This window comes from Sciurus carolinensis, chromosome 13, assembly GCF_902686445.1.
Source record: "Sciurus carolinensis chromosome 13, mSciCar1.2, whole genome shotgun sequence".
Classification (NCBI taxonomy): Eukaryota; Metazoa; Chordata; class Mammalia; order Rodentia; family Sciuridae; genus Sciurus; species Sciurus carolinensis.
The window spans coordinates 41966051-41988249 of NC_062225.1; the positions used below are offsets into that span (position 1 = coordinate 41966051).

The 22199-nt window shown below is 37.9% G+C and overlaps 1 protein-coding gene across 2 annotated transcripts; it reads left to right on the forward strand.

The window, feature by feature from the left end:
* Positions 1–1828: 1828 nt before the first annotated feature.
* Positions 1829–20543, forward strand: Fam161a (FAM161 centrosomal protein A). 2 transcript variants are annotated; one of them, XM_047523016.1, is made up of 7 exons: positions 1829–2087; positions 7906–8138; positions 9726–10865; positions 11219–11386; positions 13364–13463; positions 19046–19200; positions 19977–20543. In XM_047523016.1, exons 1-7 carry the CDS (start codon positions 1902–1904, stop codon positions 20119–20121), a joined length of 2127 nt encoding a protein of 708 aa, XP_047378972.1. In that variant the 5' UTR covers positions 1829–1901; the 3' UTR covers positions 20122–20543. The 2 variants fall into 2 exon arrangements, with proteins under 2 accessions (XP_047378972.1, XP_047378973.1); XM_047523017.1 differs by lacking the exon at positions 11219–11386.
* Positions 20544–22199: the final 1656 nt, after the last annotated feature.

Below are 22199 nucleotides of genomic sequence, written 5' to 3' on the forward strand. Positions count from 1 at the left end.
AATCATTCCACTTCTAATGATGCTAAATTTGATCACTTGGCAAAGTGGTGGCCAAAAGATCTCTCCTTTACACATTTTCCCCTTTGCAGTTATTAATCTGTGGATAATACTTTAATATCATGCAAATACCCTGTACTCTAAAGTATGTTTGTTTCTTAAAACTTAGCTCTCGTAACTCTGATAAGCAATTTTAACTATAATAAGGACATAATTAGGTGAAAGCAATTTTAAAAACTTTTAGAAACTGAGGCAGGAGGACTGCAAGTTCAAAGTCAGCCTCAGCAAAATCGAGGCGCTAAGCAACTCGGTGAGAACCTGTTTCTAAATGAAATATAAAATAGGCCTGGGGATGTGGCTCTGGGGTCGAGTGCCCCTGAGTTCAATCCCCGGTACACTCCACCCGCCAAAAAAAAGGATCTGTTTCACAGAGGCAATTGCTCAGTCAAAACAAAAGAGCAGTCTGAAGGAGGTGGCGGAGTGGGGAATTTTACACTCTCACGCTCCCAACAGAGAAACAAGTTTGGTTAAAAAAAGGGGGGGAGCCCAGAATTCAGAGATGGGTTCCAGAGTAGGCACCCCTCATAACGCGGGGAATGCGCCAACATTACGGTGAAGAACAGCAGCCTTGGTCTTAGGAAGTAGCGGTTTAGGAAACAGGTGGCTGAGACTTAACCACGCCCGCTGTTTTGAGACTCGACCTCTATTAAAGTCACGTGGTGCAGAAGGAAGGCGCAGTTTGAAGTGCCCAAATCCCGAGTGGGAAGTTGGTGTGGGTGAGGTGGAGGTGGGGGTGTCTGTGGTCACTGTTGGGTCCTCGTGCCATCCAATCCAGCCATTCCCAATCTCAAAGAAGTCAAAGCTGAAGACCCAGACTCACACTACCTGTACGATGACTAGTGAAAGCGCCAGGCACCACCCAACTCTGGGCTTTTCCTTGGTCAGGCCAAGAAAAACGCAGGCGGGACAACTAGTAGCCTTCTTGTAATTGGTCGATTCCTGCTAGTTTTCAAGTCAATCAGCGGAGAATGCACTACACTACCCATTCTCCGGATCCGGGGGGAGCCATGTTAGGCAGTCGCACGTAAACCCTGCTGCTTTCCTGAGGCCGTCACACAATAGCACCTCCTGCTCTCTCCCCTTCCGTGTCCTATCATATTATTACAACTAATAAAATGCGTTCTTTTCTTCATTCGTGTAATGTGAGAAGTCTGCGTCTAGGAGGTTAGACACGAAAGGGGAAGAAATGTTCCGTTCAGTCAGTCAACTTTCTAGATCTGTATCGTGCCAGGCGCGGTGGCACATGCCTGTAATCCCAGCGACTCGGGAGGCTGAGGCAGGAGGATCAAAAGTTCGAAGCCAACGTCAGCAACTAAGCGAGGCCCTAAAGGAACTTAGTGAGACCCAGTCTCAAAATAAAAAAAGGCTGGAGATGTGCCTCAGTGGTTAAGCGCCTCTGGTTTCAATCCCCAGTACCAAAAAAAGAGAAGACTCAGTACCGACTCCCATTGTCTAGTAAACAGCAAGTTATATGAATTAGTAATAATTATAAAAAAAAAACTGCCAACGAGACTGTCGTTTGAGCTACTCTCTGGAAGATTAAATTCGACTTTGGCTTGTTTGTATAGTTGCAGTACTAATTTCAGAATGCGTGGTTAAACTGCGATTTATATTATGAACTATTATTACCTTGGAAGAGAAAGGTTGAACTGAGGATTTGGGGCTTCTGGGAGCAAGCAAAGATTTTTGCGTGATTCTTGATCCCTAGCGGCTCCTGTAGCGTTCCTAGTAACCGCGCCCCTAGTAACCGCCCACCCCACTCCAGGAGCCGCCAGGTTGCTAGAGACCGAGCCAGCTTACCCGCCCCGGGCCAGCGCTGGCGCTCAGGCCTCGGAGGCGGGGTGATGGCCGCCGCCTCGCATCGAGACGCGAGGATAGCGGCCTCCAGTTTCCACATGCCGGTAAATCCCAACACCGGAGCGCGGGTCGCCCACTACGAACGTGAAGACCCGCTGGAGGCCCTGGCGGCTGCGGCGGCAGCCCTGGAAGAGGAGGAGGAGGAGAAGGTGTTGCGGCCCACGCGGGCGTCGGTAAATCGGGGCGGGACGCTGGCCGGGACTGGGCACGGGCTGAGGGCTGGTCTGCTTCCCCGCCCAGCAAGGAGGCGCTGGAAATACTGTGCCCTATGCAGACCCTCCCTCCCTAATGATCCTGGTCCACCACCATCTCCTTTCTCCCATGAAAAATACTTAAAACTAAGGTGTTGAAAAGTTTTTAACTTTTACTGAAGAGATTGTTGTAAATTTTTGATAGGGAGAATTTTTATGACTATTTCTAGAGAATGCAAAGTTATATTCCTTACTCTGTTGGGACTGGATATTTCCTTTTTTTTTTAACTTGAAGAAAACTGACTATCCTCTTAGTGGATAGGATAATCCGTAAAAACGCATGTGAATCTCTGTGCTGTCAGGCGCGTGTCTCATCACCTTAAGACCTGGTTTTAGCAGATTTTAACATATACATTAGAGGTGAATGTTTAAAACCATCAAGAGTTCAGTGGATGGATGAGACGCGAATATAGATTAAGCATCCAGACAAGCAAATTACTGAGATCCCAATGCCTCCCCGAGGGATCTGCGGGTCTGCAGGGTGAAGTGGGACAGCCTTTTCACAGATCACTTTTCAGTGTCGAATGTTTCCTGGACATCTGTCCAGCAGATGGAGGGAGGGTAGAGTTTGGCATCGTTATAGTCGCTTAAAAGATGGACACCTTGAATTTAAATCAGCAGTCTGCACATAAAAATTTCCTTATTCCCAGTTAAATTCTTAATGCCATATATCCAGAGCACCTCAAATACAAAACATTATGGTCCAGGACTAGAAGAAATCTCTGGGTATTTTGGCATTCTAATTCTTTTTTTTTTTTTTTTGGTACTGGGAATTGAACCCAGGAGTGATTTACCCCTGAGCTACATTCCCCAGTGCCTTGTATTTTTTTATTTTAAGACAGGGTCTGGCTAAGTTGTTGAGACTGACCTCGAACTTGAGACCCTCCTGCCTCAGCTTCCCTAGTCGCTGAGATTGCAGGCCTGTGCCATCGTGCTCAGCTTGAAATTCTAATCTTTTTATACTAAAACTATTCATGACAAAACATGAATCATGAGATGTGACAAAATCTTTTATGACCAATATTTTACTAAGACACCTTGAAGTTATCCAGAATGAGGCATATTGAGACCATGAACATGAATCAGGATTAGAGTCCTAGAACCATTTTCAATTATTCACAATTGACAGTAGGTAACAAAAAAGGCAAAATGATGGAGGAAGAATATTTGAATGTAGAAAAAGATTTGAATGTAGTCCTGGATTAGAATACATTCTCAGCCACTTGCTAGGTGATGAGAGAACATTCTTCCTTAGACCTCAGTGATCCTATTTGTAAAAGAACTATAATTGTCTCTCATCTCAGCTGTTAATGAAAACCAGTATATATACAACAGCTGCCAATGGAACTGTCATTTGAAAAACTCATTTGAAGATTAAATTCTACTTTGGTTTTCTGTGGTAGGAGTTAGTCATTTCTGCAAAGCAGAAGTAAGGAGACTGGTTAGGAGTCTGTTGGGTGCCAGGGGCAGGGGCTTTGACTTAAGAGTCCAGTGGTGATGACAAGAAGTGGACAGATTTCTCTAGAATTATTAGGACATACTGCTACATTACATGTGAGGGCAAGGAACAGAAATCAAGAATGCTTACTCCCAGGTTTCCAGTTTGAACAGCTGCATGGAATGTAATGCCATTAACTGAATTGGGGACAACTGCAAAAAGAATCTAGATTTGAGGGGTGGGTAGAAACCAGGGTTTCAGTTTTTGACATCTCAGTTTAAACTTGAGATGCCTCTGAAACTACCAAGTGGGTAGGAAGAAGATGGGCTTAAGAAACTGAAGTCCTATGGGCTCTAGGCTGGAGATTTATGTCTGGGAGTTTTCAGCATTTCTAAAACAATGAAAATGGGTCACAAATCACTTAGGGAGAGAGTGTACAGAAGGGTCCTAGTATAGAGCTCTTAAGAACCTAAACATTTAATAGCCAGATAGAAAAAAATAGGCAAAAAAGATTAAGGAGCCACCACAGTGGTAGGGGAATATGACAAGAGGGTGCAGGGTTCACAGTCATTGTTTTTAATGGTGGAGGTGTTATCTGCTGCACTTCATCCCTGAAATATGAAGGAATGAGAAAAGGGTCCCAAAAGGAAGTTTTGTAGATGAGGTAATGAGGGAGCTTCCCTTTGATGGTTTCTGTATTCCTAAAATAAAAAGGTTAGGAGGCCAGTTGAGGGGTGGGGGCAGAGAGAGGCAAGGGAAAGGTAAGCAGAATTGAATTGCTGGGAGAGTGGGAGCCATCTTCTAGAAGAGATATGGGATACTGGGTCGGCCAGCTGTTCATTAGACATTGCTCTGAACATTCTTTGTCCTTTTTTTTTTTTTTTTTTTTTTTTGGTACTAGAGCTTGACTCCTGGAGCACTTTACCACTGAGCTACATCCCCAACCCTTTTTAGTTTGTTTGTTTTGAGACAGGGTCTGATAAGTTGCCCAGGCTAGCCTCAAACGAGATCCTCCTGCCTCAGCCTCATGATTTGCTGGAATTATAGGTGTTTGCTACCACATCTGGCTTGTCTTTTTTTTGTAAAGTTATATTTCAATTATGACAATAATACGTGATATTTTAAAATATCACCTGTTAGTGGGGTACAGTGGCTCGAGCGCACACACACGTAGTCCTAGCACTGGGGGAAACTAAGGCAGAAGGATTGCTTAAACCCAGGAGTTCAAGACCAGCCCCGGCAACATTGTGAGACTCTATCTCTTTAAAAAAAAAAAAAAAAAAAAAAAAAAAACAAAAAAAACCACCACCAAATCAAATATTACATATGAGGCTTAGGCCCTTATAACACTTCTCCCCCACAAAAAAGTAAATCTGGATACCCACTCTTCCTGAGTGGTAACCACTGTTTTGAAATTGTTGTGTATTCTATTCTTCTGGACTTTTTTCTACCTCATGTATAATATTTTAACATATGGTAGCATGTTACAAATATAAACATAAAGATACAGATTGATATATAGTTCTACAACTTGCTTTTTTTCCTTTTTCATTTATTGGAGGTTTACCCATGTAAGTACTTGTAGGTCTGCCTCATTCTTTTCTGCCTCATTCCTTACAAATCCTTTCCAATGAAAAACAATTCTAAATAAAAATTTCAGAATTGCAGGTGAAACTTTTAGGTGGCAACACAAATAGTTCCTTAGAGATGCTGATGCCAGTGAGGCAACAGGTGCTGGAAAGGTTCATTATCTAAGTGGGTCAAGCCAATCTCAGGAAGATTATCCTGTAATCTAGGGGCAGCATTTGCAACATTCCATAAAAAGCCAAACAATTAGAGGGAGAGGAAGAATAATGTCCATGTCCATAAATATTTCTGGGTGGAGACAATTAAAGATGAAATTAGAATCGGAAATCATTTCTTAGCTATTCATCTGTTTTAGGTAAAACACTGAGATCAGTTTATCCAAAAAGTTCTAGCTAGTATTAATAGTATTAAGCTGAAAATTGAACATATAGTCAAGGTAGAGTTAATTAGACCTGCCACATCTCTTCCAAAGCTTCTCTCTCTTCTCTTTTTCAAATAATTCTTCCAGGTCAAAATAAATTTGATCCTTTTTGTGTAAATGATTGAAATAAGACCTTCTTTTAAGAGATATTCTCAAAGGATGAATGAGAGCACATGAATGCTTTTGCCTAAAAATAGTTTCTTTGGAATAATCTCCCTGTTTTAATTATAGTTTTTGGAATTTAGGTCTTTTCCTTATTACTCGGTAGAATGAAGACAGCTCTCCATGGCAGCCAGAATGTTTGCATGATTCAGTCATTTGAAGGGACTGGATTTTTTTTGCTTTATTTTGTTTTTCTTTGTTGGAAACTTGATTTTTGTTTGTTGGTTGGTTGGTTAGTGTACATTCTCTTGTTCAACAAATATTTCTCGACATCTGCCATTAACCAGATACTTTTGTAGACACCGGGAACACAAGAATGAACAAAGCAGACAGATCCTTGCCTTTGCAATGCCTGTTTTCTGGTAGGAGCAGGCTATGTAGACTGTCAGTTGGTGGTTGAGTACTTCTGGGAAAAATAAAGCAGAGAAGGAGGGCTGGCAGTGAGTTGGGGAGGAATTGGCATTTCAAATAGGGTAGTCAGTCAAGACCTTGTTGAGTGAAGACCTCAAGGGATAAGCAAGTGGGCTCTGCAGATTTCTGGAGGAAATCCTGAGGAGAGGGAATAAGTGTGAGGCCCTGAGGTAATTCTGCTAATTCTTCCAGCTACAAACTAGATTCATCTGGAATGACAAGGCACACATAGAAACAGCAAAAGATATCAGTGAATTCTCTTAATTAATTTGTACAACATACATTCGGCAATTTTTTGATTCATGAACTTGTAGGTAACAAATTTCTGCGTATCAGTTCTACTGAAGAAAACATGTTTTCTTTCTTTTGTTTTTGTAAGTTACCTCCAAGTGGTACAACACTGGCCTCTTGTTTTTAGTTCACTAAAAAACAAAAAACAGAACAAAAAAATCCCACATCTATAACTATTACTTACAATTAACTTTTCTGCATTCTCCTTTTAGGAAAGCCTAAACAGATTTATTTTCCAGAGTCTTATCAGTTTGAATCTGTAATTTTCTGTAGCAAATATGTTTTATTCATTTTGAGTCCGTTCCAGGTGGTAGGCTAAATTTAAAAGCATGGTTGACAGCCTTTATGCATAGTATCATGAATAATTTCAACTCTGCTTGATTGTGAACATATTAAAAGTTTTTTTTTTTATTTGTAGAGAAAATGAGGTTTTAGTTCTTTAGTTGCTTCAATTAAAAGAACTGAAAAATATGTGAAAGGAGTGAGGCTGGACTTGTACATAGAATATATACAACCATATATTTCTCCTTCTGTCTCAGTCCCAAAGATTCTGCACCCATGGGAGTTCCTGCTGTTGCTGCCCACAGGAACAATGTTCGAAGAGTGCCCTCCACCCACTCCATGTCCTCTTTCCTCTCCTGTGAGGTCTTGTCCCAGCTGACTCCTTGATAAACTACTGAGAACTTTGTCTCTGACCCCACTGACCCTCATTGCCTCCTCCATTCCCCTGCCTTTTCCCCACTGGCACACCATAGTGCCACACTGCAGGAGCACAGCTCAAGGGGTGGCATTAGTTCTGGTTGCTTAGTTTGCGACAGGAGGAACTGTTCCTTTCCACCTCAGTTAAAACAACTCAGGAGGCTCCTTATACAAATCCTTTGTAAAGGGTGGCTTGGTCCTATCCTACTATACTAGGAATGCAATGAGTCAAATACCTTTTGTTGGTTTATCAGAGAACCTAACCATCCATTATAAAATGCATTAAATAACTTTTATTTTCTGGCAGTTTGGACTCATTTTCTCTCTCATTATTTGTTTTGTTTTGTTTGTTTGTTTTGGTACTGGGGATTTAATCCAGGAGCACTTTACCACTGAGCCAGGTCCCCACCCCTTTTCACTTTTCTAGTTTGAGACAGGTCTCTAAGTTGCTGAGGACCTTGCTAAATTGCTGAGGCTGGCCTGGAACTTGCAATCTTCCTCTATCAGCTTCCGAGTTGCTGGGATTACAGGCATGCATCACTGCATCCAGCTGTCACTCTCTTGTTCTTAAAATATCATTAGGGGAAATATGGGGAAAAAATCATTAAGGGAAAATGTAAATAGCCTACAAGTAACATAAAATCTAACTGGAAGCAACATTTGAATCAATGTCAATTTAATTTGTCTTTTAATTCCAAACATCATATAACAGGTTTTTCCCTCTCCACCAGGCTGATTTTAACACCAACTTTTCTGGGGTGGATGAACATGCAAACTATGAGGACTTTGTGCACTTTTCTGATGTTTACCACTCTAATGAAGAATATTTCAGGAAACTAGAAGAGTTGAAGGCAGCCCACATAGAAACAATGGCAAAATTAGAGAAAATGTACCAAGATAAACTAAATTTAAAGGAAGTTCAGCCAATGATCGCTAAGGAAGATGTTCCTAGTGTCTCTTCTAGGTAAGTGTGTGCCTAATGTCATTTGTGGACTATAAAATAAAGTATGTTTAAAAGTGGGGAACAAAATTATTTTTTATTTCAGAATATTTACTCTTAAGTATTCTTTTGTACTCTTGGTGATAGAGAAGGAATTTATTTTTTAATTTTTTAGTTTTTTTGCAGTGCTGGTGATCAAACTCAGGACCTTGTGCTGCTAGGCAAAGTGCTCTACCACTGAGCCACATCCCTAGCCCTGGGGTGGGATTTTATTCAAAATGTCTAATGACATATCCGTTTTAGGTGATCTCTTGCTTTGAGACCCATTTGGTAGTCATTTGGCTTTTTTCTCTTGCACTCACCACTCACAGACCTTCACAGACCTGTAGACAAAGTTTCAAAGACTGGCCCATTTTAAATTATGAATTTCAAGTTTAATTAAAAAAACACTGTATCATATAGAGTAACATGAGCTCATTAAAGATATAATAAAAAGAGTTCAAGACTAGGAGATGTTAATCTTCAATGTTTTCAAAATCATCAGTATTTTTTTTTTTTTTTTTGGTGTCAGGGATTGAATCCAGGGGTGCTTAACCACTGAGCATATCCCCAGCCCTTTTTATTTTTTATTTTGAGACAGAGTCTTGCTAAATTGCTAGGGCCTTTCTGAGTTGCTGAGGCTGGCTTTGAACCTGCAATCCTCCTGTCTCAGCCACCACACTCAGGTCATCTATAATATTAAGACTCACTTCTGCTGTGAATTCTCTTGCTTTGAAACTTGAGGCCAGTCTCTGAATTCACCCAGTTGGTCAATGCTGATTGCACATTTCCTGTGTGCCAGACCTTGACTGGGCACTGAGAAGTCAAAACCAGGATGACCTCAAGGAGATCAAAAACTAACCAAGAACCAAAAATTGCATTGCAACATGATGTAATAGAGTGTTACAGAAATGAGGGAAGAAGCAGTTGATCATGCCAAGGTATTGGAGGGATACAGAAAGAATTTTCCATAAAAGAGTCACATCTGAGTTCAATCTTAAAGGACAAGTAAGAGATTCAGCAGATGCAGGAAGTAGGGAATGGCCTTCTAGGCAACAGAAAGCATGTGTGCAAAGGTATGGTGGCACAAGAAGTTATGATGTATATGAGGAACTTCACATGATTGGATGTGGTTTAAGAATGGTGACTGGAGGTAGGGAGTAGTGACAGGTCAGACTGGAAAGGTAAACAGGGACCAGTCCTGAAGGGCTTTGTGACCTAGACTTTGTAGCAATGAGAAATCATTGAAAAGTTTCAAATAGGGATGTAATGTAATCAGATGTATGTTTTAATATGATGACTTTGGAAAACATAAGGAGAATTTAATTGAGGTTAAACACAGGAGGCTTTGACATCTGCAGTTCCTTTTCTGTAAAATGAGACCATGAACTTGATAATTTATAGGCATCTCTCAGCTGTGTTCAAATAAAAATGATAATTTTCACAAGCCCTGTTCAGCCTCTCTCTTATAGCTAATTATACCCTGATCTTAGAAAATATGTAACTATTTTAATTTTAATATTTGGTCACATACCAAATTAAAAGTATACCCTAATTACCCTTCTCTCTTAGCTCTACATCAGAAAAGAACTCCTATCACCCTGATCCACTAATGACAACACTTTCGGAGCCTGATTTAGGCCGGTCTTCCTCCTTGCATACTTCTTCCTCTGAAGAGGATATGGCCAATCTAGAAAAATACACAATGATGAACTATGCTAAGGATCTCATCAACAACATGTGGACAGACTTTTGTGTTAAAGATTATATTCAGTGTGAAGATGCTGACATCCAAATACCCGAAAAAACAAAGAAAAAACCGAAAGAATGGGTGCCCATGATTACAGTACCTACGCCTTTTCAGATGATGATTAGGGAACAGAAGAAAAAAGAAGAGGCCATGAAATCTAAATCAAATATTGAAACGGTACATCAACTACTCAAAAAACAAGAAGAAGATTCAGAATGTAGGAAGAAATTCCGAGCCAATCCAGTTCCTGTATGTGTCCTTCTTCCCCTTTATAATGATATTGTTAAGCAAAAAGAAGAACAAAGGAAATCTAGGAAGGAGAAAAACAAAGAAGCTCTTTTGAACTCACAAAAGCCATTTAAGTTTATTGCAAGGGAGGAACAGAAGCAAGCAGTCCGGGAAAAGCAACTGAGGGACTTTTTTAGATCTAAAAAGAAAGCAAATTCATTTAAAGCTAGACCCATACCTCAGTCTACTTATGATTCAAATACCAGTGACAAGTTAAAAGAAGAAGAGCACTATAGAAACATTAAGGTGCAACCAAGATCCCAAGAACTTTTACAGAATTCATCCTCTGTGCCCGATAAGCCAGCTTGCAGGCATTCTAAGGGTCTGGAACAGGCTGGAAAGTTAAGGTGTAAACACAAAGCCAGGTGCCAGACTCATGATGTTGAAGACCTTCCTGAGAAATATAAGTCAGGCTTCTTGGAACACCAGGGTCCAAAACTCTCAACTATCAGTAAACCATCTGATCTTCGTACATCCTCAAGTGCATCTGCTAAAAGAGAAACCATTTTGACAGATATTAGAGCAGATGAAGAAAATTTGAAAGAAACACATTGGCCTTATCAGTCTGCAAGGCACAAGACACCAGTAAGAAGTGCAAGTGCAAAGGTCATGCCTTGTAACTGCAACCCTCCAGTGCCCACAGTCTCTTCCAGAGGACGGGAACAAGCCACAAGGTAAATAACTAGGACTCAGTACTGACTTGTGGTTGTTAAAGTAGTGTATGCAACTCTGTTGATTTTATGTAGTGAATTTGAAAATATTAAGAAATTATTGTACCTAAGATATTTTACTACATAATTTAGGATGTTTTTCTAAGGGTGTTGCTCTAAGAATGTATTTTTAATTTTATGAATCTTTGGGGATAGAAAAGGTTACAGTCGGCTTTGATTGGATTTCCAGTTTCACAAATCAGAACCTTCTCAAAAGGTTGCCTTTTTTCAGCCTTTGAAATATCCCTTGTTAAATTTTTGCTGAACAACTTTCTCCTTGGCTTAAAGTGAATTAAGCCTTAGTTTGTTGCCCTCAGGAGATCACTTGAGGAAAAGAAAATGTTGGAAGAAGAGAGAAATCGGATCCTAACTAAACAGAAGCAAAGAATCAAAGAATTGCAGAAACTCCTGACAACCCGGGCTAAGGCTTATGACTCACATCAAAGTTTAGCTCAAGTGTTTAAGTCCAAAGTAAAATATCTCAGGTATCATGAAAGAATCCTGAAACTCCAGAACATTGGTTTCCAAATTTTCTCTTTTCTTAATCGGTGACTATCAAGATATGTACAGATTGAAAGTGGTAATAGTATTTTAGTTTATAAATTCAAATTATAATTAGTAACCTATACTCAAAATGCATACACACGAGTGTACACTTAGATACATAGACACACATACCTTGTGGTGAGAACCAATATACACAACTCCATGGTAAGAATCATGAAGCTATGTTGATGAACAGAAACGTTTTCTACTGTGGCCATAGTTAATAGCTATAATCTTATGTCAGCATCTATATATGTATGTATATATATATTTCGTATGTGCACATACTAGGGATAAAACCTAAGGTTTTGTGCATGCTAACCACAAGAGTCTTTTTGTTTTTGCTTTTTATGTGGTGCTGGGGATTGAACCCAGGGCCTTGTACTTGCGGAGCAAGTACTCTACCAACTGAGCTATATCCCCAGCCCTATTTTTGATTGCACAGTACAATGTTGAGAAATTCTTTTTTAAAATAAATTATACTCTTTTTAAAAAAAAGTTTTTGTTGCAGATAGACACAATACCTTTATATTATTTACTTAGTTATTTTTTATGAGGTGCTGAGGATCGAACCAGGGCCCCACACATGCCAGGTGAGCACTCTACCACTGAGCCACAACCCCAGCCCAACCCTGAGAAATTCTTAATGCACATAGATAAAACTATTTTCTTAATAGCTTGCCATATAATTGAACCTAGGGCCCTGCTCATGCTAAGCATGTACTCTACCGCTGAGCTTGTACACCCCCAGCTCAGAATACTTTCTTAGTAAACAGATGTGTCAAGGAGTTTTGTTCTAAGTTATGCACAGAATTTGATGGCACAAATTAAAACATTGTAGATAATTAACATCATGTATGCCATGCATTTTTAACCTGTGTTAAATTTAGTGGTATATGTTACATTTTGTTAGTTTCACTATAATATAAAATACCCACAGAATATCTAGAACCCCTTCACAGAATACTAGAATTCTGTAGTACAGAGTTTGAAAACCAGTGTTCTGGATGTTGTACATAAAAATGTTTATGTTTAAGTAGGAAACTCTCTCCCAAATCTGGGTAAGTAATAATGGTTTATTAAATTTTAATCTGATTTATAAGAGTCAAGATGCATTTATTTGTTTTTAATGATGAATATTCCTTTATAATGTAGCTTTACTCATCTGATGCAGGGAGCTTAATTTGTTGAACTTGAGCAAAAAAATTCCTTAGAAATATACTATTTACCTATAGGGAGTAAACTAGCCTTTTCATGACACCAACTTGTATATATTAAGCATAATTATAATTTGAAAGGTAATTATTTCCTCTAATCCATGGAATCTTATTGGTTGCTTTAATATATCTCACATAGAGAAAAACAGTATAGTTTAATTCATTATATAGGATCCCGTCCAAAGAGTAAATATACTTACTGTAAGTGTATGTGTTTTCATTCTTGTTCCTCTGTATGTTATATTCCCATGCTCCCCCTTTCTCCCTTGACCTGCTCCCATTTAATTAATTTTGCCACTAATCTTTAGGAGATCTCACTTAAGAGAAACAATAAGCAGAAGGTCTTATTTTCAAAAGAACTATTTTAAGAGAAGATACCTATTTTGGTATTTTCTTGGTTTTATACACTTATAAATAGAGGGCATTCATTCATCTCTTCAGGCTGATTTGAAGCCCCTTAGTACATTATGCCTTGAAGATTTTGGAAGTCCAAGCATGCACACTATTCCCAGGACAATAAAATGTGTACTCTCAAAACTTAGGATTTTAATTCTACATTCCATGAGAATTTATCAGTTAGAAAAGGAATTGAGGTGAACTGGTAATAGCTTCTATTATCCATTAAGCTAAATGTTATGTGTGTAACTTCTTTTTTCTTAGATGACCTTTTAAAATTTCCTTCCTTTTATTTGATTTTAGAAAGAGTGAAAAGGAAAGGATGAGAGAATTCCGACAAGAAGTAGAAGAAAGAGAAGAAAAATTAAAAAAGAGGCCACTACTGTTTGAAAGAGTTGCTCAGGTTGTGTTTGTTGGAATTTAAGAGCTGTTGTCAGCCTCTTTGTTTTCTTTTAATATCTTTAGCTCCCACGTTTACAGTTTTTCTTATATATTTTGATTCTTGAGACATGTTGTTTCTGTGATGACTTCATCAAATCAGCCACAGAAATAATTTTGCTTAAATTCTAAGCATTGAATTTTGTTGATGAGGCACATAGCTTGATAAAGAACATGCTGCTAATCCAGTTCTCAAACTGTTAGTTTCACAACCTGTTTTTAATGGCTAGTCTTTTTTTCAAGTAACAAAGTGGTCAAATATTAAGATGAAGCTTCATGATATAATTGGACATCTTTGAAGAATTAAAAAATGAAACAAAATGACTAACTGAATCAGATTTATTTCTGGCAATTTTTAAAAAATAAATGTATGATTTAGTCTTATCTACAATTACTAAAAGAACTTACTTTTTATAGGAAAAACAAATTGGTCTTATGGACAATGGATCCTGATTTTTCTAAATTTTCAGTTTTATAATCTTTTTCTTCACAGAGATTTATCAATTTCAGGTCATCTTCTCCTTTGTAAGTGAAGCATTTTGTATGGGTCACATTGCTTAACAATAGACAAAATCACTGGAGGTTACAGGTGTTGTGCTGTGAATTTCAAGCTGTTACAATTGGACAATAGATAATTAGTGCACTCTGACAGATAAGCATAGTTACAGGACTAAACTTGTACTAGTCAGTGACTCACTGAGGACAATGGACATGTATTGTGGGTGAATCTCCATAGTACAGTCTCTCAAAGTTATGTAATCCTTTTACTTAATTGGATATAATTTTATATAATGCTTTTTGTATTAAGGAGTAGATTTTTTTAACATTTCAGTTTCAACTTTAGGGAGAAAAATCAGTTTAGGTTGTTCTATATTATGTAGTATAAAGCAAAAAATTGACTTTTGATTCAAGATGTTTATCTCCAGCTTCAAACTGCAAAAATTTTTGTTTTCACTACTCTGACAACAATCTCTACTCAGATTTCGTGTAAGCATCTTACATTTTTCTTCCTCCATGTTGAGGTTTTCCTCTTGATTTTTCTCCTTTGGTTGAGGGTATAATTCAGGTGACTGAAATAATAATTTGACTGAGCTGAATGCAGTTGTGCATGCCCGTAGACCTGGCTACTCAGAAGTGTGAAGCAAGAGTATAGTTTGTGCCTGGGCAAGATAGTGAGAACCCTATCTATTTTTTATTTATTTATTTATTTATTTTTGCGGTGCTGGGGATCGAACCCAGGACCTTCTGCTTGCAAGGCAAGCACTCTATCAACTGAGCTATATTGCCAGCTCCCCCCATCTCTTTAAAAAATTTTTTTCTTCTGTTATTTCTGCTTTGCCCTTTGTTAAACCATTCATTGTGTCTGCTCCTTGTCATTCCCATTCCCCTGCCAAAATGTTAATGCTGGGTAGGCAGTTAATAACCCTTGATAACAGTGCAATCATCCATTTTCACTGATTCTACTTTATTCTCATGTTCAGTGGATGGTATCAAAGGGTCTTATCATTAACTTCCCCAAACAATGCTATACGGTAAGTCTCCCCGTATTGCAGATGAAGAAACTCACACTCAAAGAAGGTAAGTAATTCATTAAGTTTATATTTAGTAAAACTGGGATTGGAACCCAGGTCGACCTACTTCTAAACACTTATCTCTAAGCTGTCTTGCTTCCTCCCAGAAGATAAATTCACAACTCTTAGCATGATAAACAGAATCCTCTGTGATCCTTGTTCATCTCCTTAGTCTGTCTCCAGCTGCGTTCTTCCCATCCCCCTCTTTTTTCCCCTGTGTACACCCTTTATTTTCAGGCTATTTCAGACTACTACTACTTTCAAATTTGAAGTCTGTATTCATGCTCTCTTCTAAACATCCTTAGAGTCTCTATCTTTACTTAAGTCCTCCTCATTCAAGTCAGCATACACTCACTTTTTGCATCATTTTCCCAGCTTGGTTGAGTGCCCTTTCCTTTGTGTTCTTTTACTAGCCTATGTACACATCTGTCTCAGCTCTGCTGAGATAGTGTGGAAACTATCTGCATGATGGTCTCTTTTCTTTTCTAACTGATTCTTTTTAAGGGTGTTGACCAAATCTTTGTATTTCTAGCACCTAGCACCTAAAATAATTTCTGGCAGAGTGGAGATGTTTGTAAGCAGGTGTTGAACCCAAACTTAACAATTATTTTCAAATTGGCCAGTGTTACCTTACATTTTCTTGCTGGGTTTAGCTTGGACTGAGGGCACTATTAGTGATGAGTCTCACTCAGCATTAGTAAACAGTTTGGTCATGCTGTGAATTCCACTGTTTTGAAGCACCAGAGAAAATGTGGCAAAATAAATGGTTGTATAAACATACACACAAACAAAATTATAAATGTTGAAAACCCAGGTGAGTTTTACAGCTAATATTTCTTCTCCCACTTTTGGCACTCACAGATAGATGCCGTTTCTTCACTCAAAACCCTTTTCTTTCCTCATCTCTCCCTACTTCCCATCAGTGCTTGTTACAAAATAAGTATTTGGTAATTGTTAAATAAATGAAAGAATTGCTACAAACTAAACTTCTGATGATAAATTTTTTTTTTTTTCCTTTGAACTAGGGCACTGGTTATAGACATACTTTCACTATCACTTATTATTTTGGTTCCTGGAAGAAATAAAGGCAGTCCTTTCCAGGAGTTTTTTGGTTTTGTTTTGTTTGTACCAGGATTTGAACCCAGAGGGGCTTAACCACTGAGCTACATCCTCAGCGCTTTTTATTTTTATTTTTTTGAGACAAGGTCTCAGTGAGTTGCTTAGGATCTCACTAAGTTGATGAGGCTGGCTTTGAACTAGAGGTCATCCTTCCTCAGCCTCCCGAGTTGCTGAGATGATAGGCATGTGCCTTGGTAGAGTTTTTTAATAGCTTTACAAGTATCCTAACTATACTTTTTATTTCATTGTCTTTATAGTTCTTTTGCATCGGGAGATGCAGGGGGGAAATAACACATTGTTTATCTTGAAGTAAAATATTAAAAGATAATTAACTATATACAGAGTGACTATGGCACTGAGTCACTATTTTCATTTTGTTAACAAATTATTACTTCTTACAGTCTGTTTTGCTGTGATTATTGCTGCTAATTAACAACTATTTAATAAATTCACTTGTAGCTTTATACATAGCTCATTTAAAGGAAAGAATTGTGGTCTCCCTGCTGTTGTGTTATCCCCTAGCAGAATATGCCCATGATTCACTATAGAACAAACCATTTTGTCCTGTTTCTTGGAAATTGTAGGATTTATTAATTGAGGAGATGTTAAGTTGAATTTTAAACCAAATTCAGATGGAGTATTCCTAGCATTGACTTTGGTTAGTGTCATTACATTTAGTTTGCTTAAATCAGAATTTACTATTCTTAATGCATCCAGAGTTAAGTTTGGGGTTTATTTATTTATTTATTGTCTCCCGCCATCTTTGGGGCATAGTACTCATTTCTCACTTTACCCTGTCTTTCAGTTCACCGAGCTTTGTCTGTTGGTATTCACAGCCTCTGGATGCATTTTCACTTCTTTTTAAAAAACTGTTATTCACAGTGGTTGCATTTTAGCAGCATTCGAATACTTCTTTAAAATTTTAGTTTCCCAGAATATCAGGAAATGCACTGGTGATACTGACATCCATTGTAATCAGTCTTTGCTATTTTGGTTTCTCCTGTGGAATGCTATACTCCATGGTCCCTCATCATACTGAAGTCCCTGGGTTAGGCAACTATCTGACAACTGCATTGCTGGTGTCAGGCTTTGGGCCACCTTTATTTTTTTAATTAATTAACTTGTTGGTACCAAGGATATTAAACACAGGGGATTTTACTACTCACCCTCCCTTTTTATATTTTATTTAGAGACAGGGTCTCACTAAGTTGACTAACCACTACCATGAAAAGAAAGCAGCATGATGGAGTGGAAGAGACTCAGAAAAGGGTCAAGAGACTTAGCTCTGCTACTCACTACCCTTGTGAACTGAAGCTATTTAGCCTCTGGAGTGAGATCTTATTTTTCCTTATTTCTTTTTCTTTCTTTCTTCCTTTTTAATATTTTTTAAGTGTTTTATTTTGTTTTTTGGTACTGGGGATTGAACCCAAGGGCTGGGTCCCTTTTCCCCCCTTATTTATTTATTGGTACTGGGAGTCGAACCTAGGGCCTTGCACATACTAAGAAAGTGCTCTACCTCTGAGCCACATTCCCAGCCCTTCGTTTTTTTTATTTTGAGACAGTCTCACTGATTTTCTTAGGACCTTGCTAAGTTATTGAGGCTGGCCTTGAACCCGCAATCTTCCTGCCTCATCCTCCCAAGTTGCTGAGATTACCAGCACATACCACTATGCCTTGCTCCTTATTTCCTAGGAGTTAGACTGGGTGCTGTCTCACAATTTTTACAGTTTGGGATGCCATTGGAACTGGGCCATTCCTAGTCACTTTGCTATAGGTAGGGGTCCAGAGAGCAATTTTGGGCCCTGTACTCGTTCAGATCCATTCACAGGAGCTAAAAGTAGACCAAAGCTAAGGCACTAGTATGAACACTGTCACTTTGCAGCCTCATAAAACCTGTGGCCTCAAGAACTGTGATGACTTTCAACTTGCAACAACCAGGAAACATCACAACTCCAATAGATCTCCAAGTCAGGAAATGACATTCCAGAGATTTGAACCCAGTTCTAAATCCATGTCCTTTTTGCTGTTAACCCTTGCTTCCTCCACAGAGTAAAAATAACAGTACTTATTTTATTTTCTTGGATGAATTTGGGGTATGGCTTAAAAAGAGCACATAAAATAGAAGAGCCCTCTAATAACTCTCATATGAACTTATTCTTACTGGTTCTGTGTTTATATAGTCATAAAAGTATATAAAGTAAATTCAGTGTAAAGAATGATTACAGAACAAGTCATGTGACCACCACCCACCCAGGTTAACAAACAGCATTCCAGCTCTCCAGAAGCCCCCTGTGTGTTCCTTCTAGTCACAACCCTCGCACTCTCCCTTACAGGCAGCCCCATTCTAACTTTCAAGATGAACATTTTCTTAGTTTTTCTGCACAGTTTTATCACCTATGTTCCTATCCCCAAACAATAGTTTACTTTTGCTGTTTCTGAATTTTAAGTAAATGAATCATAATAAATGTTCTCTTTTGTGCTTCTTTTGCTCAGTGTTATATTTGTTGTGGAAGATAGCTATAGTTCATTCATTTTCATTGCTTTATTTTTCTGGTGTGTGATTAGACATAACTTACCAATCTGTCCAGGCATTAACAGATACAGGGCTGTTTCCAATTTCAGGTTTTTACAGACAGTACTACCATCCTGAACAGTCTTGTACATGTATGCCTCTTGGGGCACAGGTGTAGGAGTTTCTCTGGATGCATACCTAGAAGTGTAATTGTTGGTCATATAAAACACATATTTAAATCACCTGTGATTACTGAACTTAATTTTCACTGGAGCTTCTAACCCATACATTTTTACTGGAAATTTAAAGTCTGTTCTCATCTAAAAAGGTTTGTCTTTCCTATAGAAAAATGCAAGAATGGCAGCAGAAAAGCATTATTCTAACACCCTAAAAGCACTAGGAATATCTGATGAGTTTGTTTCAAAGAAAGGCCAAAGTGGAAAAGTATTTGAAAACTTCGGCAATCAAGAGACGAAAAGTTCCTCTGAAGATAAAGAAAGGTAACATATGTAAGATGTCTGAACAGTTGACCTTTGAAAAATTCTTACTGCAGGAAAGCATACACTTCTGTTCTCTATTTAAAAAATCCTTTACCTAAGGGAATGCATGTGAACTGTTGTAAAACATATGATATTTTGGGCTGGGGAGATAGCTCAGCAGGTAGAGTGCTTGCCTCACAAGCACAAGGCCCTGAGTTCGATCCCCAGTACCACAAAAAAAAAAAAAAAAAAAGATATTTTATCATGTTTGACACAATCAAAATATTATGTTGTGAATGAAGTGTTTTGTTATTAAAGCAGAATAACTTAGATTTCTGACTGATATAAATAACGAAAATAATAGCATGCTTTCAGATGAAATTTAAAGAGTCACTCGAGTTTTGAAATAAATTGGTTCTCAGAGGAATATTTATAAAACTTTCCAGTTGATATTTTCATAGAGTTTTCTTGTTTTTTGTTACTGGGGATTGAAACAGGGATGCTTAACTGCTGAGCACATTCTCAGCCCTTTTTTATTTGTTATTTTGAGACAGACTCTTGCTGAGTTGCTTAGGGTCTCACTAAGTTGCTGAGGCTGGCTTTGAACTTGTGATCCTCCTGCCTCAGCCTCCCTGGCTGCTGGGATTATAGGCACGCACCACCTCACCTGGTTTAGAATTTTCTTGATAACATTGGAACTCATACACTTGAGGAAGACTGGCTACACTGCAAAGGGTTTGTATTCCTCTAAACCAACTCATTTTTCCTTTGAAAGATTGATAAATTTCTTCCTCTAGCTTTAATGAAGAAGAAAAAATAGAAGAGAGAGAGAATGAAAAAGAAAAGTATTTTATTGATACCAACAGCAAGGATTCTTGCAAGGAAAAATATGAAAATGATGAAGAAAGTGCAGAAGAAAACTCTGTCGAAGAACAAAACTGATTCAGCCAGGTCTCCCCGCTGTGCCCTGTGGGTGGTTGCAGCATCAGAACATCAGCAACTGCACTTGTGATGTTGAGAACATCCCTGGGACACCTCTGGTAGTGCAGGGCCATTGAACAAAGCCTGAAAATGCTGAATCCATCGAGTGGTGATTTGTCAGTTAGAGTAAGGCTTTGCCTATTCAGATTTTTTAAATTGCTATTAAGGTCTGTTCGCAACTATGATCTTGTATTTTTAAGAGGTGTTTGGGGGGGGAAAAGATTTGAGAATCAAAGATGTTACAAATTGATTAGTTTATAAAAATACACATTATTTGGTGGGAAAAATGGCTTAGTATTGAGAGCAAAGAAAAGTTTTGGCCTTTGATGATTAAATTAAAATATTTTCTAGAAAGCATGAATCAATAAAGATTTTTAATTATACTATTTGCCCATTCTTTTTCTTTGCAATACATTCCACAAAATAGATCCTCAAACTTGTTTTGCTAGGTGTTCTAAATTTCTTTAACCATTTTTAAGAATAAACTATAGATAAAATAGATACTTGCAAATTTACATTCATTTCTGCACTGATAATTTACTGTTAAATTATCTACACCACCATCTACACCATCATCACTTTTTCTTTTTATCCTTAGTTTTTAGTTTATTTTTTTTCGTTGTTGTGGTTTTTTTTTTTTTTTTTTTTTTTTTTTTTTTGTGCTAGGGATTAAACCCAGGGTCTCATGCATGCTAAGCACATACTCTACCACTGAGCTGCACTCCTAAGTCCCCCCAAATTTTATATATATATATATAAATATATAATATATATATAAATATTTATATATATTTATATATATATTTTTTTTAGTTGTAGATGGACACAATGCCTTTATTTTATTTTTATGTGGTGTTAAGAAATGCCATGCCTCACACATGCTAGACAAGTACTCTACCACTGAGCCACAACCCCAAAATATTTTTGATATGTAAAGTATTAGAAAAGTTTATATATTGATCTTTTTAATCCTGTGTATTATTACAGGTGGAAATAATTATGGCATCTATGAGTTATAATCTTAGAGTAAATATCATCCCTGTTTTATGTATACTGAACTTGTACATAAAAACATGAGAGGAATTCACATTTAATTTTTTAATCCTAGACTCATTTGTGCTCTACTCCATATACTATTGTAAACTCCCTGTCTCTGTGCATGATGTTAATTTGATTTTATGAATCATTTTTCGTCTTTAAGCAAATTTTTGTTTTAAAAATTCAAACCAATCATAAAATTGTTATAGGGTAAGATATTTACTTTTCTAAAAACAACCAGTATCCTTTAAAAAGGATAAATTAAAAAAAGGTATACATAATAGTGTTTTCCAACCCAATTTATGCTTTAATAAATAAGGTGATTTTTTTTCAATCAAGGCGAATGTGTACTTTTAATTCCTTTCCTACAGTTTATGTTAAACTATTTGTCACTGTCATTAGATTGTAAACTCCTTAAGAGTTGGCACCATTTTAAAAATTCATCTTTGTATTCCCTTCATCTTTAGCACAGGATTGTGCATATTGTAGGCACTTAATAAAGATTTGAATGAGTGAGTGAATGAATGTAATTTTTTGGTGGGGGGGTACCAGGGATTGAACTCAGGGGCACTTGACCACTGAGCCATATCCCCGCCCTATTTTTTTTTTTTTTTTGTATTTTATTTAGAGACAGGGTCTCACTGAGTTGCTTAGAGCCTCGCTAAGTTGTTGAGGCTGGCTTTGAACTCAAAATTCTGCCTCAGCCTCCTGAGCTGCTGGGACTACAGGTGTGTACCACAAAGAGCACCTGGCTGTAATTTTAATTATAATTATCTCAAAATGAGTACATATGGGTTTTAAATGTTCCCTTAATACTGAAACTTGTGAAACACAATTACAAATTGTAATATTTGAAATGTTACTTCCAAAGATTCTCTCCACACTGTCCCTCCTTTATGTCTTGGTAAAAGTGTGGGTTTTGATTACAAAAACTTGGCTTTATGACCAGTCTTTAGTTTTTTCAAAAATGGGGATAGCAGGGCTGGGGTTGTAGTTCAGGG

Excerpts from the sequence above, each read along its gene's own strand:
- Fam161a (XM_047523016.1), top strand. The coding sequence starts at position 1,902 with ATGGCCGCCGCCTCGCATCGAGACGCGAGGATAGCGGCCTCCAGTTTC. Across the intron at positions 11,387-13,363 it reads TCCAAAGTAAAATATCTCAG|AAAGAGTGAAAAGGAAAGGA; the intron begins GTATCATGAAAG and ends ATTTGATTTTAG. Across the intron at positions 19,201-19,976 it reads TCCTCTGAAGATAAAGAAAG|CTTTAATGAAGAAGAAAAAA; the intron begins GTAACATATGTA and ends TTCTTCCTCTAG.